General features: G+C 42.4%; 1 protein-coding gene across 2 annotated transcripts; it reads left to right on the forward strand.

Moving 5' to 3' along the window:
* The first annotated feature begins 407 nt into the window (after positions 1 to 407).
* KCNE4 (potassium voltage-gated channel subfamily E regulatory subunit 4) lies at positions 408 to 4,053 on the forward strand. Of its 2 annotated transcripts, none has more exons than XM_006186899.3 (2): positions 408 to 946; positions 1,516 to 4,053. In XM_006186899.3, the coding sequence occupies exons 1-2, from the start codon at positions 804 to 806 to the stop codon at positions 2,042 to 2,044; spliced, it is 672 nt and encodes a 223-aa protein (XP_006186961.1). In that variant the 5' UTR covers positions 408 to 803; the 3' UTR covers positions 2,045 to 4,053. The 2 variants fall into 2 exon arrangements, with proteins under 2 accessions (XP_006186961.1, XP_014416484.1); XM_014560998.2 differs by having other exon boundaries at positions 428 to 935; positions 1,500 to 4,053.
* Positions 4,054 to 15,954: the final 11,901 nt, after the last annotated feature.

Raw genomic sequence — 15,954 nt, forward strand, 5'->3', positions numbered from 1 at the left:
TGTGTGAAAGGTCTCTGTGTGATGCTACGGAGGAGCAGTTTCGTGCCAGAGAACTGGAGTAAAATTTGCCCACGTGAAGTTTCTTGCACTGCAACCGGTTTCTACTTCACACAGACGATTGAAAAGCATCTGGAAGATACATTTTTTTATTGTAAAAATATAGATTTATAAGCGTTATAAGATTATGATGCAGAAGACAGGCAAATCTCTCTGTGTCTTTAAAGGGCTCATCCACACTCTCCAGCCTTAAGTCTTAGAATGATGACGCCGACAGAAACTCAAAGGCTCACACCGTTCATATAATTCTGCATATGGAAGCCCCTCTCTGCCGCATGCAGCAATTTTACAGATCAGGAATCCGAGGTGCAGAAAGATTCAGTGAGGATTTATTACATTTGCATAGTCAATGGAAGAGCTGAAACTTAAGCCCTAGTTCCTTGACAGTAAATCCTGCACTGGCTTCCAACTGTCTTTTATCTGGATTATGGTATCTGACTATCAGTCTCTGAAAGCCTGTAGAGACATCCAGATTATTCCTCAAGAGGGAGATGGAGCATGAACTAATTTTCAGTAAGACTGGACTTCAGGGGAACGGTTCCAACTGGGCACATTCTTTCCTCCTTTTTCATGGCCACCTGAAAACTTTGGCTTGGTGCTGACGGGTGAGAAGCAGTTCCCGCTTCCCAGTCTTTTTCTTTTCACAGCTGCAAAGTTCAGTGAGTTGAACTGCAGTGCTGTGAGTTCACTGTTCACTCTGCCACGACCAACCTCTGTTGTAAATTTTCCTCCCAGAACACGTGACGATGCATTTCTTGACTATATATCCCAAGTGCAGCAGCCGAGCTGTCAGAGCGCTGAGCCCCACACGGAGGAAGAAGGCTCCCGGGCTTGGCGATTTAGGAATTCAGGACTCGGGACAAATTTGCCAGCACTTGGTAAGTGAGCAGTGCTACTTTTCTTCAGACACATTTGAAAGAAGGATATTTCTAGCAATGTGTAGATGCGATTTTCTTTTCTTTTCCTTTTTTCCCCTCCCTAAGGCAATGTTAGTTTGAATTAAAAATAAGTTTACATTTGAGAAGCAAAATGTAACCTTTCTTTTTTTTTTCTGCTCGATCAGTTAAAAAAAGTTTCCTAGTGATTAAAATGATAGTCAGTTTCTCTATGTGCCTTTGTCCTATATTGATTTTTTTCCCTTTTCTTTTTAAAATTACAAAAGCTTTTTATATGCTGACTTTATGAAATGAAAATATAATGGGCATGGACACACGACCAAATAAAAGCCCTCCTCACTCCCCTCCCTCCTTCCCTTGCCCGCTCCCCGCTGCACTCCGGCCCCTCATGGCTAACCCCCCTTAGCTGTTTGGTGCAACCTCTTACGACTGTATTTCCACGCGGTTATAAGCTTCTGGGATGTTGCAATTCGGAGAACTTGGTGCTCGCCTTCCTCCCGGTACGGTGGCCCCCGGAAGAGTTCTAACCTGCACGTTTCTCCCCAGATCCCGTCTGTGTGAGCAGAGCTTCAATGCTGAGAATGGAACCTCTGAACAGCACGCACGCCAGCACGGCAACCCCCAGCGGTCCCCTCGAGTCCCATGTGCCCGGCAGCGCCAGCCGCCACGCCAACGGCAACGAGTACTTCTACGTTCTGGTCGTCATGTCCTTTTACGGCATTTTCTTGATTGGAATCATGCTGGGCTACATGAAATCCAAAAGGCAGGAGAAGAAATCCAGCCTCCTGCTGCTGTACAAGGACGAGGAGAGGCTCTGGGGGGAGGCCATGAAGCCGCTGCCCGTGGTGTCGGGCCTGAGGTCGGTGCAGGTGCCCGCGATGCTCAACGTGCTGCAGGAGAGCGTGGCGCCAGCCCTGTCCTGCACGCTCTGCTCCATGGAAGGAGACAGCGTGAGCTCCGAGTCCTCCTCGCCCGACGTGCACCTCACCATCCAGGAGGAGGGCGCGGACGACGAGCTGGAGGAGGCTTCGGAGACCCCCCTCAACGAAAGCAGCGAGGGGTCCTCGGAGAACCTGCATCAGAATTCCTAGCACCCCTCTGACCTCTGGAGGTGGCGCCATCAGCCAGCACCCTTAGAGAGAGGAAGGACACTTTCCGTGTCTGGTTTCACTTTTGCAGTGCAGCTGCCACTTTCCAGAGACCCTCGACAAGCCCCTGAATGGGGGACGGTGGGGGACACGGCTAAACGGGAGCAGCAGCCCGAGTCCATGAGGTGTGGACTGTGGTGTGGACCTGGCACCGAAAAAGCCCCGAAGACGTGCAGTGTGTACCTTTCCTTGGGGGAGCCTGGGGGTCGGGGTTCCTGTTCAGAATCCGGCAGGTCGATGTGCCGGTGGTTGTTTTCTCACTGGATGCCCTGGGTAGCTCCCGAAGCGGCTGCCCACTCCCGGGGCTGCCAAGTGCGGAGGGCATGCCGAGGGACTAGTTTCGATTTGCTAATTTGCCTAGAGCTTTGTTCTTCTAGATCTGATTGGCTGTAAGTACCTCTAACGTGAACCTGTGGCATTAGCTCACCGCGGGTTACAGAGCTTCTCTTACACGTCTTTTGGGTTAGAGGGGGAATATTTGATGGAGGACTTCTGATGGGAGAAAGCTGGAGATCTGAACCTGGTCTATTTGCATACTGTAAGGAAAAAAAATGCAACTTTAAAACCTGTTAGCATTGGCTGGGATTCTAAGACGCAATCTGCTATTTTGACCCTTTGTCTAACCTGTGACCTTGAACTCTGATCTGGGAGCATCCAGCATCACATGCTGGCATGCTTTTTGTGTGTGTGTGTGTGCTTGGAAGGGTTTCCCTAAGAATCTAACCTGCACTTCGAATGGCCGTGCAGGGAATCTTCCCGATCTTTCCCGAAGGGGCGGTGGTGGGGTTGAACAAAGCCAAACCCTTGGTCCTGCTGCTGCTTTTTTTCCCAGCCTAGTTTTCTCAGCTGGGAGAGGACATAATGTGGGCCTTGACGACATGGCATTTCGTCACATAGCTGAGACTTAGAAGGGCATGCTCCGGTGAGACTGCGCAGAGCCGGGGTCCAAGTTCTGTGTTTCTTGAACCCGAGTCCCAGCTCTGCTTCGCTCGTGTGGTCCTGAGCATGCCATCCAAAGGCTTACTGCTTTCCTGAGACTCCTGATGATCTGGATCCCCAAGGGGCTGGGAGGATGTCTGTAGATTCTAAGACTCTGTGATAAATCCTGCATGGCCTGGTGTGAGGAAGCTTGGACAGAATATTTCCCCCTTGGCCGGCAAGTCTGAAGAAGGATCTGCTTACTTAAAGGAGCAGTTGGAGGCTCAGAACACATGTAATGGGGAAATCCAAGGCGAATCCCCTGCCCACCCCTGCTGTCATTTTCCCAGCAGTGAACCAAAGAGGCAGATACCACATTTCATGCTGCAAAGTTCTCTGGGTGGTAGACTATTAACCCGCCAGTTAAGGGAAAAAGACATGTAAGAGAAATAGCTCAGGAATGCTTGCTAATGTCTCCATGTATTCCTGTGGTCAGTCGCTTTGTAGCAGACTCTTTAGGCCCCTGAAGACAAGGAGGAAGAAAAACACACCAAAAGGTCAAATTTAATTCTAGTAAAAACATAAATTTTTTTTTTTTTTTTAAAACACGCTCTCCCTAGATTGGAGACAGCAATAACTACTGTTCCCATGGAAGGGTTAACAGTGTAGGAGCTGGTTTATCAGTTCGCCTTAGAGGAAATTTATGTTTGGGGGAAAAAGGGCCCTCGGTTCACTTTAAAATTCAGAGTGTGGATTTACTCCAAAGGGGGCTGTTTAGGGTGAAAGAAGCCAAGTTAAGTTTGGCCCCTTGCCTGGAATCACTTGAATTCTGAAACTTTGCTGCGATGGACATGTGCGCTGTCACATTTTCCATTGCTTAATCCTGAAGCTTGGTGCAAGTCGATCTGCGCCTATTAAAAAGTGATGTATATACTTCCTTCTTATTCTATTAAGTTGTATAAAATGGTCTGTATTTAACAGTTTGTAATTTTCACAATATTTTTAATTTAAATAAACAAACACATTTGCCCTACGAAGTTACGAGTTCTTTCTTTGATTCTTCAGTATAATTCCTGATTTCTAAGACATCCCAGACACATTTTCCAAGCCGTCTCTGAACCGGGCCATCTTCCAAGTCAGACTCGTACGAGGGCACATCTTATTTCTGCCTGAATCGTGGAGTGAGCAGGGCTGGGCTTTTCCTTTCTTTGCTATGATTTGCAATGAATAAAAACAAACTGCTGATCGGTCTTAACATCCACTTCTCTTTTTAAATTTAGTGGCCATGGGTCTTTGAACTTGAATATGCAGTGATATAGCAATTATTGCAAAGATGTTGCTCCAAATTTGGCTGCAAGGAAACATTTGATTTGCATGTTGGCTAGGCAGATAATAACCACACGTGGCCGCAGCTGCACAGACTAATGGACAGGGAGCTTCTGTATATCCATGTTGTATACACACTCATAGACACTTATACATAGTGGGGAGGGAGATTTCTGTCTATACAAACTCATGAACATATCCAAGCACACAGGCCACGAGTTGAGGGTGGCCCTCCCTGTGGGACTGTCCCCATCACCCCCACGTGAAGACTGACTGTCTAGGCTCCTCCCCTTGGTCTTGCTGTAGCTCTGGCCCACAGACTGAGCACAGCCAGTCTGTCTCCTTTTGGATTTTATTTACACGGGCAGAAGCACTAAAGAAAAATTACCCACACCGATGACCCACTTTGAATTAAGCAGACGGTAGAGAGTGACCTTTTCTGTTTCTCTGTTTCCTGTGAGTTTGGCTTTTCTGTCTGAAGTAAATATTTGATTAGGTTCACAAATAATTGTCTCCCTGAAGGGTTTATCTGGCAGAGGTACACGAGGGCTTGGATTCTTCCCAAAGCAGATCCAGGGTCTCACTCTACCGGTTGGCACTTTGACAATGTCAGACGAGGTGATTATTTTAGAAGACAAGGAAAATCTTCAATTTATCCCAGATTAATGTCATTCTTGGTGAGGAAATAGTCAAGGAAAAAACTTTTACCATGGGCGGAAGAAGAGGGAATTCTAAACTCTAATTGTCCTAAAAATATGCAGAGTACACTATGTCGTTTTAATGGAATATTTATTTTCTTAAAAAAAACAAAACAAAACAAAAAACTTCTAAGCAGAACCTAAGGCCCAAGGGGTTTAGCCTGTGTGGATTTACTCATGCATGTGAGAAACTGAGAAGGGAATTTGGCCCTGTGCACCTAGGATATTAGAACCATATTTTAAAGCACTTAAATGTTAAGGATGAGGTAAATGGATTGTCCTGCTTGCTCCATGCTGTTCTAATTACACCTTTGTACGTCAAAGTCCGGCAGGGATGCTGCAGAGAAAAAGATTTCTTTCACGGGCAGAATCATGGGATCAAAACTACCGGGAAAGGCTAAAGTTGGGCCAAGGAGTGAGTGCTCTTGGCCTGAGATTCTGGTTGGAAAGGAGACCCCATGGTACATTTGAGAGAAGCAGTTGGAGGGGTTTGTGGTCAGGCATGTACTTTCAGGGCTCAGCTGAAGAAGGGTCATTTATCATCCTGTAAAAAACTGCTCTGATTCCAGACATTGTGGAATGGACAGAACATTGAGCTGACAACACAGCGAATACTCTAGGTTTTGAGCATACATTTGCTTAATTGTCTCACCCAGAAACTAGACACCCAGCTGGAGGAAATCACAGGGAGCATGAGGGGTCATGTGACAGGGGCGGAGTCTAGGGCTGGAGGGAGACATGGCAACTGATTGACCAGGGTGGTGGCTCAGGCAGGGGTGGGACCGCAGGAAGGCGGGGTGGAAATGAGGGTTCAATAGAGGATGCTGCATTGCTCCGGAGCTCTGAGGGAGGTCCTCATCCTCTCTGACCTGCAGGCTCTCTGTTTCAAAGTGAGGAAGATATGGTGGTCTTCCTCTTTGGGGAGCTGCTAACAAAAAGAATGGTGAAACATCCTGAGAAATACTGAGTGCTGCATGAAAATTAAAAGAAACTAAAGGAAAAGCAGCTTCAGGTTTCTACTTTTTAAAATGTGTCCTGGGCATACATATGCAAATGAAGTGACTGAAACCACCTCTTCTGTGCACGGGTTCCTTGGGAGACTACAACATTCAGGGAAAGGACACAATTTGCCAAAGGAGAAGGGTCATAAGAGAGAAAAACCACTGTTCATTTCTGCCTTTCCCCATTTCTGAAATGCTTCCTCCCACACAGGAAGGAACAGTTTGGGATGTGAGCTGTTACCATGGAGATAACCAGCCAAGGTCACTTGTTTGAAGGAGCCCACGGCCCCACAGCACTGAATCATTACGGCGACTTTATAAAGTTGGGATTTGGTCCCTGACTAAGATGAGAAGCTTTGAGCCCACAGCAGCCTCCATTCATGATGTGGAGGAGGGCACACAGGGAGAAAACACACACACACACACACACACACACACACACACACCCCCGCACAACTCTGTCTTTCTTCTCCTTGCAGTCCCTGTGCCCTGTTCAATATGGGGCACAGTTTTGCTCTCTGAGCTGTAGGAATTTACTTTCTTACCTTGCATTTTTTTATGCTAAGAAACATGATCAAAGACTCCTGTACATTCATAGCTATGCCTTTTCCTGTCCTTAATGGTTTATAATCCCCTGTTCCGAGATGGTGAATGAATGTTCTCTCTTGTCTTAGTTCCAACTGCTATAAAGAAGTACCATAGACTGGGTGGCTTAGAGACAGCAGAGACTGATTTCTCACAGTTCTGGAGGTTGGCAGTCCCAGGTCAGGTGCCAGCATACTTGGGCTCTGGCCAGGACCCTTTTCCAGTTTGCAGGTGGCTGACTTCTCATTGCGTCCTCACGTGGCAGAAGGGGAGTGAGCTAGCTGTCTGGCCTCTTCTCCTAGAAGCACTGATCTCATTCAAGAGGGCTCTACCCTTGTGACCTAATGACCTTCAAAGGCTCCATCTCCAAATTCCACCACAGTGGGAATTAGATTTAACATATGAATGTGGGTTGGGAGGACATAAATATTCAGTCCATAACATTTCTTTTCCAACCTCCCTCTGTTTGCCCCTCTCACTTCCTTCCATGACACAAAAGGAAAAACAACAACAACAAAAAAACCCGAGTAACCACAATGCATAATACTTACTAAAAACTAATGTCTGGTGTAGACTTCATCTAGTTTTTACAATCTTGTGCTTTAAGCTTTTCCTCCCTTCTAGGTACTTTACTAGGTACTGGGAAAAATGTAACACCTGCCCAACCCCCAGAGAAGTCATAGTCTCCCTATCGGTGAATTCCAATAAAAATATCTCTGCTTCTGGTTAATTTATAACATTAGTTGAGTATTTCTGGGTGCAGGGTCTTCTGAATGTAAGGATACATAGCTTGTGTCTTTGAACAGTTTGTCGATCCTGTGGTGTCATTTAGTGGACAAATTGTATTGTTCATTTAATATTTGCTTTGCTCTATTATCTTATTTAATCATCCCAAGGAAACTCTGAGCGCTAATGTACATATGAAAGTTGAAGGCTCAAGGAAGTTGCAGGTCAATGTAATGAATGATCAGGATTCCACTGCAGGTCTTTTGATATACACTCTGGTGTTCTTTAAATCACTAGGAAGCACAGAGACTCAGAATCTAGTCCCATCCCAGACATTAGGCAACTCTGTGACATTCATATGTTTCAAAACCTTTCTGGGCGCGTTTCCTCATTAGTAAAATGGAGATAGTAATATCTTCTCTCCTGACCTCAAAACACTGTCAGAACTGCTTATGAAGCAGCTGGAAGAATAAAAATGTCTTATAAGATTACTAATCTCTTTATCTTCAATAGGGGCCGTATGTAGACGTCACTAGCACTCATCAATATTATCAATTCTTCTCCTCTTCTGAAAACATGGAAATTTCCACATCTCAACCTCTTCTCCTGTCCCTCCTCCCCTAACACCAGGAATCAGGCTGGGAGGTGACTCATTCTGGCTGAGGTAAACTGAGTGGAAGTGATGTATGCCACGTGTGAGCTGAGTCAGTGAAAAGCCACGTATGATTCTCTAGTCACCCTCTTCACCTGCATGTTATCAGTGAGACCATGTGTTCCAGATGGTACAAATGTAGGTGAAGCCTGTGTAGCCTGGAAGAGTGAGTTACTACATAGAAGGCAATTGCTCAGGAGAGTTGCTCAAACCTGCAACTGGCTTTACAGAAAGCAATAAGAATCTAAGTTTTGGTAAATATTGAGACTTTTTTTTTTTTTTTTTTTTTTGCTACTGCAGCATAACCTCACCCATCAGATTAATACAGAGTACAAGCGTATTAGAGAGACACAGAATGCTGGAAGATGCCTTCTAGATTATCTAACCCATCCACTCTGTTTAGTGATGGGGAAATTAAGTCTCACAGCAGTTAAGAGACATGTTCAAAGTCATAGAGGGACACAGGAGCAGAGCTAGGGTTACAACGCAGGTCTCCTGGCAGTTGGTGCTAATCCCATGGTGGATATGGCCATGGAGGTCTCTGCGATGGCTTAGTGAAAACAAAAGACCTGGATGGTCTTCTCCCTTCAGCCTCTCACTTTGAGCTTCCCTGAGTAGCACTGACTCACTGGAACTGCCTCTATTTACTGACTCCATGAACCCTGCTGGGAAGTTGCTTCTTTTTTCCTGGTCAAACCCGGGCACTTACTGCCCTTTGTGGAAGGATGGATCAGAGCAGGCAGAAGTAAACACATTCCCCCAAAGCTGTGCAATGTAACATTACTGGAAGCTTTAATAAAAGGGAAGAAGCTATAAATAGGAGGAGGAAAATATTCAAACAGGGTTGGATGTAATTGTCCTGCACACAGCTTAGGATTTTGGCTTTCGGTTTTATTTTATTTTAACTTTTTTGCATGTTTTGGCTTAGCTCCAGTGCCATAGTGGGTCACAAGCTGCCTCCCCTGTGCAGAATCCTCCCAGGACTTATGTCCCTAGGTTCCAGGCAATGATCCTTAAATGTAAACTCTGGAATTTCAGCTCTACATTGGGGTTCCAGATGATGCAGAAACCAATAGACACTTTAGTGACCCTTGTTTGTATATTCTCAGCCTTGATACGGAAGGAACGATTTCTGTCTCATCTTGAGCTTCCTTTTTCACTTAGAACTTCTGCCAAAGACCTGGAAAGCGTGCTTGAATAGAGAGATTCTGTTTCTTCCCCCCCAGTTGTCTCCTTTTTATACTCCATCACACTGTCCTCATGTCTTAATTACCGCAAAAGTTATGCTCTTTCCCGTAGGATTATACACCTTGTGCGAGCCAGAATCATATATTATTATTATTTCTGTAGTTAGTGCCTAGTTTGGGCTGGAATTCCTCAGGCCTTTCTCTCATCATGTTCTTTGCTTTATTTGGTACGTTTTCTCTTTGGGTGATCTCATTCACCTTCAAATCTTCAACTATTATGTAAATAATTATAATCACCACCTATCTAGTGCTCATCAAGTGCCAGGCATTATTCCCATGATACTTAATTCTCATGACAAGTTAAGATACAGGGAATTTTAAGCCCATTCTAAAGATGAGGGAAGTGAGGCATAGAGACATTGAGAACATTGACCAGGTTCACACAGTTAGTTAGCAGCAGAACTAGGATTTGAACCCAGCAATCTGGTGGCAGAGTCGATACAACTCAGCCTGCTCTACGTGTCTATCTGTCTTCAAGTCCCAATCATTCAGCTTTAGCCTAGTCTTCTCTCTTGGTCACCAATGCCTGTGGTTATATTCACCTCATGTCCCATAAGCACTTCAAATTCCTGGCATCAAAACTCAAACTTATTACCTTTCCTCATAAGCCTGTCCCCCAACTTATATTTCACAGGTGTCAGAAACACAGGTAAGACTTCTCTCCTTTACCTTACATCTCAGACCCTCTCTGAAACCTCTTTCCATCAACATGATCATTACTTACACCAAAAAGTATTTCGTTAATCAGGGAAATGCTGAGGACCAGAGAAATGTCAAAACAGGAAAAGATCATGTAAGCAGAGCTGTGCTTACATAAAAAGTAATATAATATTTAGGACTGAGTGATTTAGGCACTGGCTCTATGAAAACACCCAGTGTCTACCATCATGACATTTAGAATATTTTCCATTCTGTAAGAAAAACTGAAGAAGATAGAAGAAGGAAGTAAAAACGAAAACCAGAAACCCTGGTGACAGGTGAGAAGTGCCTGGACTGGGGCAACGTCAGGAGAAATGGAGACATAGAAGCTAGAAGTACAAAGGAGCTGAAATTGACAAGATTCAAAATTCAGAATGTTAGAGAAGGAAGAAGAGGGTGGGATGAAAGATGACTCTAATGGTTTGTGTCTGTGTAATTGAGATGGTGGAAGTGCAAATTATAGAAATGGGCAGTAAATCCTGGAAAGGTTCTATCGTGTTGTGCATTTTGAGTTGGAGATGTTGACGTAATACCCAAAAAGCATTTGGAAAATCAGTATGAGAACTTCTGAGAGAAACTGGAGCTAGAGACAGAGTTGGGAGCCATGCACAGGACTACATGGACTTGAAACCCCGAGCATGGCTGAAATAGCCCAGGATAAGTGGGAATGGAGAGGAGGGCAAAGGGCAGTCCTTCTGGGACCAGATACTTCTTGGGGGTTGGAGGAGGAAAGGCAGAAAGAGCAGAAGCAGTCCACAGAGTAAAATCAGGATGGCAGAATGCCCAGGAGCCGAGCAAGCTGAGTTTTTCCAGAAGGAGGAGAAGGTCAACCACGGAGAGATGGAGGGGAAAGAAGTTTCCTTTTGATGATTTGTAGGTGATTAGTATCTGCAAAATGTAGAACTTGTAGAGTGGTGGGGTGGAGATATCATGGTATAAAAGACTACTGAGGAATAAATCACTCACTATAAACTGACTCTTCTGGGAAGATTGAGTGTGCGAAGCAAATTGTAGTGTGGGTAATGCCAGGAGTTGGAAATACTCAGAGCCTGCATTCTTTTTCACGTGCCATTAATTGCTACTTAGTTTAGGTTGCAAATCAACTTTTACTCCCTTTGGTAGTATGGGCTGGTGGAGCTCCGTTCTATGTGTGTTTCTGTAGGAGCTGATGTCTTCTCAGATTCGTGATGGATCTCCATCAAAGACACCCAGGGCGGTATCAAGCCAGCCTGGAGAAGTTGCCTGGAGAAGCCGTGTTACAGGGCTGATTCAGGAAAGTAAAAATAACATGACTTTCTCTTTCCCACTGCAGACAGCAGAACACAAATATTTTGCTGCCAAATCTCTGCTTTCCCATGATTTTTCTCTTCAGGTTATATAAAAAAGCACCAAGCATAAGAGGGTGACCTTTTCTCTAGAATTGACCTGAATTTTGTATTTCTCCGAAGTGATTTTTATTCAGGAATTCAATTTTTCTATGTGCTTGAAAATTGATTTGGTGTATGGTTTTTATATAATTGTGCTTTTTTTTAATGTTGAAAATGTCATAATGTCACAATAAAGTCAGGATGTTACCATACCTGATTGATTACGTTCAATTTCTGGGTGTTGAGAAAATGGTTAAGGTGTATTTTACCTATATTGGTTGTGATTCAACCTACCTTTAAGTAAGTGGGTGGATAACGCAGAAAAAAGCTTTTCTGGTGGAGACTGGGTAATACTACAGGTTTCTTGATCACCTTGTTGGCTTCCATCATAATAAAAAGCATCATTAAAGATAGTATGTTTCTTGGTCTATGAAGAGGCGTACATCATCCTGCAAAATCACAAATAAATAAGGGAGGTCATCTTCAACATGGAAAAGAGGATGGCTTTAGGCTGCTCAGGGGCAGATGTTGCAGAGTCCAGAGAAACAATGCTGCACCAAGAACCACTGATAAAGTCAAGTTATTTTGTCCTTTTCCTTGCAACTTAATGAATGGCATTGTTTTGTGTTAATACTGATTAAATATTCAGACTTCGACAGCTGAAAATCACCTAAAGGTATTACTGTATTTCAACTAAAAATATAAAGTATAATTTTGCTCTTCAGATAAATCAAATAATATTATTAAAATAAAGACAAAAATCAGGGAAAAATCTAGACCTGGCACCTGAATATCAGATGTTTATATTTTATTACTGAGACGTATATTTTCAATAGGAAGTGGATCTGATTTTACTTCAGGGATTAGGCTCTAAAATCAGAGTATAAGGCAAATTTAGCCTTGAAAGCCCTTTAATTGCTCTTAAAATTTAAACTTCTGTGGTTTCTCAAAGTGCTTTGGTCATGGCCTCCCTGTCCCTGGGTAGCACAGTCCAAAGGAGACTTTAAATAGGGTAAGGGCTTAGAGGACTCTCTCTCTGTCTCTGTCTCTCTCTCTCACATACACACTTGAGTTCCCATAAATATAATGTGCCTGTTCTGAACTTGGCTATAAAATAAATGAGTCCTTTGTGTTGTGGTTGCTTTCGTTCCAAAAAACAATCCATATTGCACTTCTATGCTGTCCTGCTATGCCCTGCAAGTAAAAGGCACTTTACTGTATCAACTGTACTTTTGACTAACATTGTGGCATGAGTATATTACTTGAAGTGAAAAATAAAATTGCTTTTTGAGTTATATCCACCCCCAAACTCACCTAGAGGTGTCATAAGAGCTTAGGTTTTATAGTTTCAATCATCACATCCTTTGCATCTGAAATTATATACCTCAATAAGAAAATATATACAAAAATTACATGTGTGATAGATCAATTAATATTTATTGAATGCCTACTATGTGCCTCTGGTCCCTTTAAATACATAGTCTCATCCAGTATTTACAATGGCTGGCTCTATATTTATCATACATGTGAAAGACTGAGGCTCCAGGAAGTGTCCAAAGTCAAACTACTCATAAGGACCACAGTTAAGATTTGAACTCATCCACTGGAGGCAAACACACGTATTTTTTCCACCCCTCATTATAGAGTCTTCCCTCATTTTCCACAAAAGGTAATATTTTGTAATAATCTTTTTCTTCTGTTTTAAGGGCATTCACATGAGGTTTTATCTAAAGCTCACACTTCTTCATGAGTTTGAAAACTTATAACCAGTTGGGGAAGCCATTAAACCTTTCAAAATCCTAAACCATCACCCAAATTATCTCTACTGTCCTCTCAGGATCAGTAGACAGAGCGGTACTATCATAATACAGGTTGGAAATGAAGTGAAGCCGTGAACTGAGCTTATGGTTACCCGGATGGTCTTGCTGTGGTGGGAATAAAGCCAGAGGTCAAGAGAGCAACTCAGGCTCTGAAAGGTCAAGGATCAGGTGGGTCCTAGAAGGAAGAGAAGGGAGGCTCTGAGGTGCCTCCCTGAGACTGGCAGTGGCTAGACCAAAGCCTGACACACTCCTTGGGTGGGAAATTCACTAGCTGTCGATCTGCATAGAATAGTCATCACAGGACTTACTGTAGATGCAGAAAAGTGACTGGAAGAAAGGGAAAAGGTCATTCGAATTAATGTAAGAATAAACATTCATTTTTGAGATGTGTACAAGATCATTTTGTTCTAGTGCTCTGAATGATTCAGAGAAAAACAAGACACTTGAAGGGTTGGAAATATTAAATATCTAACAAAGATGACTGGATAGTACCTTCAAAGTGCTTGGAAACATTTTTTTGAATCAAAAAATTATTTTTTGTTAATTTTTTTTATGCCAAGGGGGCTTATTATTGAACCAATTTGATAGAAGTTAAGCCTTTTATGGAAAGAGTTAATCAATTCCTTTGTTTTTCTTTTTCATTTTTATGGAAATTTCCAGTCTAGCCCTCCGGATTAGATTTCATTTTGTCAGGTTCATTCTCTGCCTTATCTACCGAATCTTCTCCAGCTCCATGGTGACAGACAACACAGAGAGGGAAAATATTTTGGGCCAAACTTTGGGAACAGTTGCCTCATATAAATTCACTTTAAGCACAGTTCTTCTGGATTTTAAAGTGCTTGTTTTCATTGAAATAAATGTTAACCCTCATACTTTTAGCCCCTTACACTGTTAATCAAAATGTCATTCTAGAAGAACAATTTGTCATCTAAAGAATATTTTCAGTTTGTTAAGTAAGTCTCATTTTTAAAAACGGAAAGTCATGATAGGCTGTGGGAATGAAATTTGAAAACAAAGACTGTTAGGGAAAGTTTGACTACTGTCATTTAAAATATTTATTTCTTTCGTTTTTTTTAATTAAAAATTTTCTTGCTTGCTAGTCCATTTTATTTACATATTTTCCCAGTTTTATTGAAATATAATTGACATATAACATTGTATAGTTTACGGTGTACACCATAATGATTTCATATATATGTGTGTATATATATGTAAATATATAAATAATTACCACAATTAAGTTTAGTTAAAATCTATCACCTTTGTTTTTCATTTAGTCACAGGTGGAGGAGACACAGGGATCAGTCTCAAAATGTAAAATCAAGTTCCATATAGTTTTAGTGATAAGCGTAAAAAATATGCTTTCTCCCTGATGTTCATAGCAGCATTATTTACGATTGCCAAGATATGGAAACAACTTAAGTGTCCATCAACAAAAGAATGGATAAAGATGTGGTATATACACACACACACACACACAAAATTGTATATGGAATACTACTCAGCTATAAAAAAGAACAACATTTTGCCATTTGCAGCAACATGGATGGACTTGGAGGGCATCAAGCTAAGTGAAATAAATCAGATGGAGAAAGAAAATACTGTATGATATCACTTATATATGGAATCTAAAAAATACAATCTGGTGACTTTAACAACAAAGAAGCAGACTCACAGATATAGTGGTTACCAGTGCTGGGAGAGGGGCAATATCGAGGTTGGGGGGGGGGGTGAGAGGGACAAACTACTGGGGGTAAGATAGGCTCAAAGATATATTGTACCACAAAGTGAGTATAGCCAATATTCTGTAATAACTGTAAGTGGAAAGTAACCTTTAAAACTTGTATAAAAAAGTAAAAAAAAAATCCCCAAATGCTTTCTAATTATGTTAAATGAATTAATACACACATATATTTCTCAGAATAGTGCCTCATATATGGTAAACATTCAAATGTTAACTATTGCTATTAGATATAGGTTGATATTAATATAACAAATATTTATTAATGTATTTTAATTTCCCTAAATTACAACATTCCTATTACATACCAAGAACTGTGCTGGCTTGTTACAATTTACTTTATTAGTGTTCTCTTTGTCTAAAGAACATGAAATCCTAATGGCTCAGTTTTTAGTGCCCAGGACTAACGGTAAGTCTAGAATTTGTGAATTTCACTATCACCATTTCACTACCACATGGGTATGGAGAAAGGATGTATTCGGAGTGCAGTTTTGTTCAGATTCTCAACCCAAGTTCATTTAACAAGCTCTCTCTGAACACTCTCTGTGTGCGAGAATTTGGGTGTACAGAGCTTATACTCTTATGCTTAGGTAGTTTGCAATGTAAGAGGAGGAGATAGATGTATAAGCAAATTGAATGTGATAAGCTGAGTAGTAGAATACAGTATTAGCTTGCCATGGGAGTCAGAGTACAGAGCAGCCTGGAGAGGTAGAGAAAGGCTCTCTAGAGAATATGGCGTTTGACCAAGGTTTTAAAGGATGAATAGGAGTTGCCTCAATTTCTTTATCCGTAAACAGAGGCAGTTGGACAGGATCCATTTATGATCCAAACTTCCATGATTCAGATGCTGTGGATCCCCCTTGATCAACAGTGAGGGACACTGGCTTTGGGACTTTGCATTTTCATTTTTGCTGAAGACCTTATCCACACAATTCTATGGCGTCTCAGTCCACAGCAGAAGCATCAGTTGACTGCTCAGCTGTTCTGCTATCCTGCCAAATAGCTGAGCTTTTAGATTTCAGGACAAAGAATTCACACAACTGGCTGAATGTTTCACTTTTCATCAGGGCATT

Source organism: Camelus ferus, chromosome 5 (assembly GCF_009834535.1).
Source record: "Camelus ferus isolate YT-003-E chromosome 5, BCGSAC_Cfer_1.0, whole genome shotgun sequence".
In the NCBI taxonomy this organism is placed as follows: domain Eukaryota; kingdom Metazoa; phylum Chordata; class Mammalia; order Artiodactyla; family Camelidae; genus Camelus; species Camelus ferus.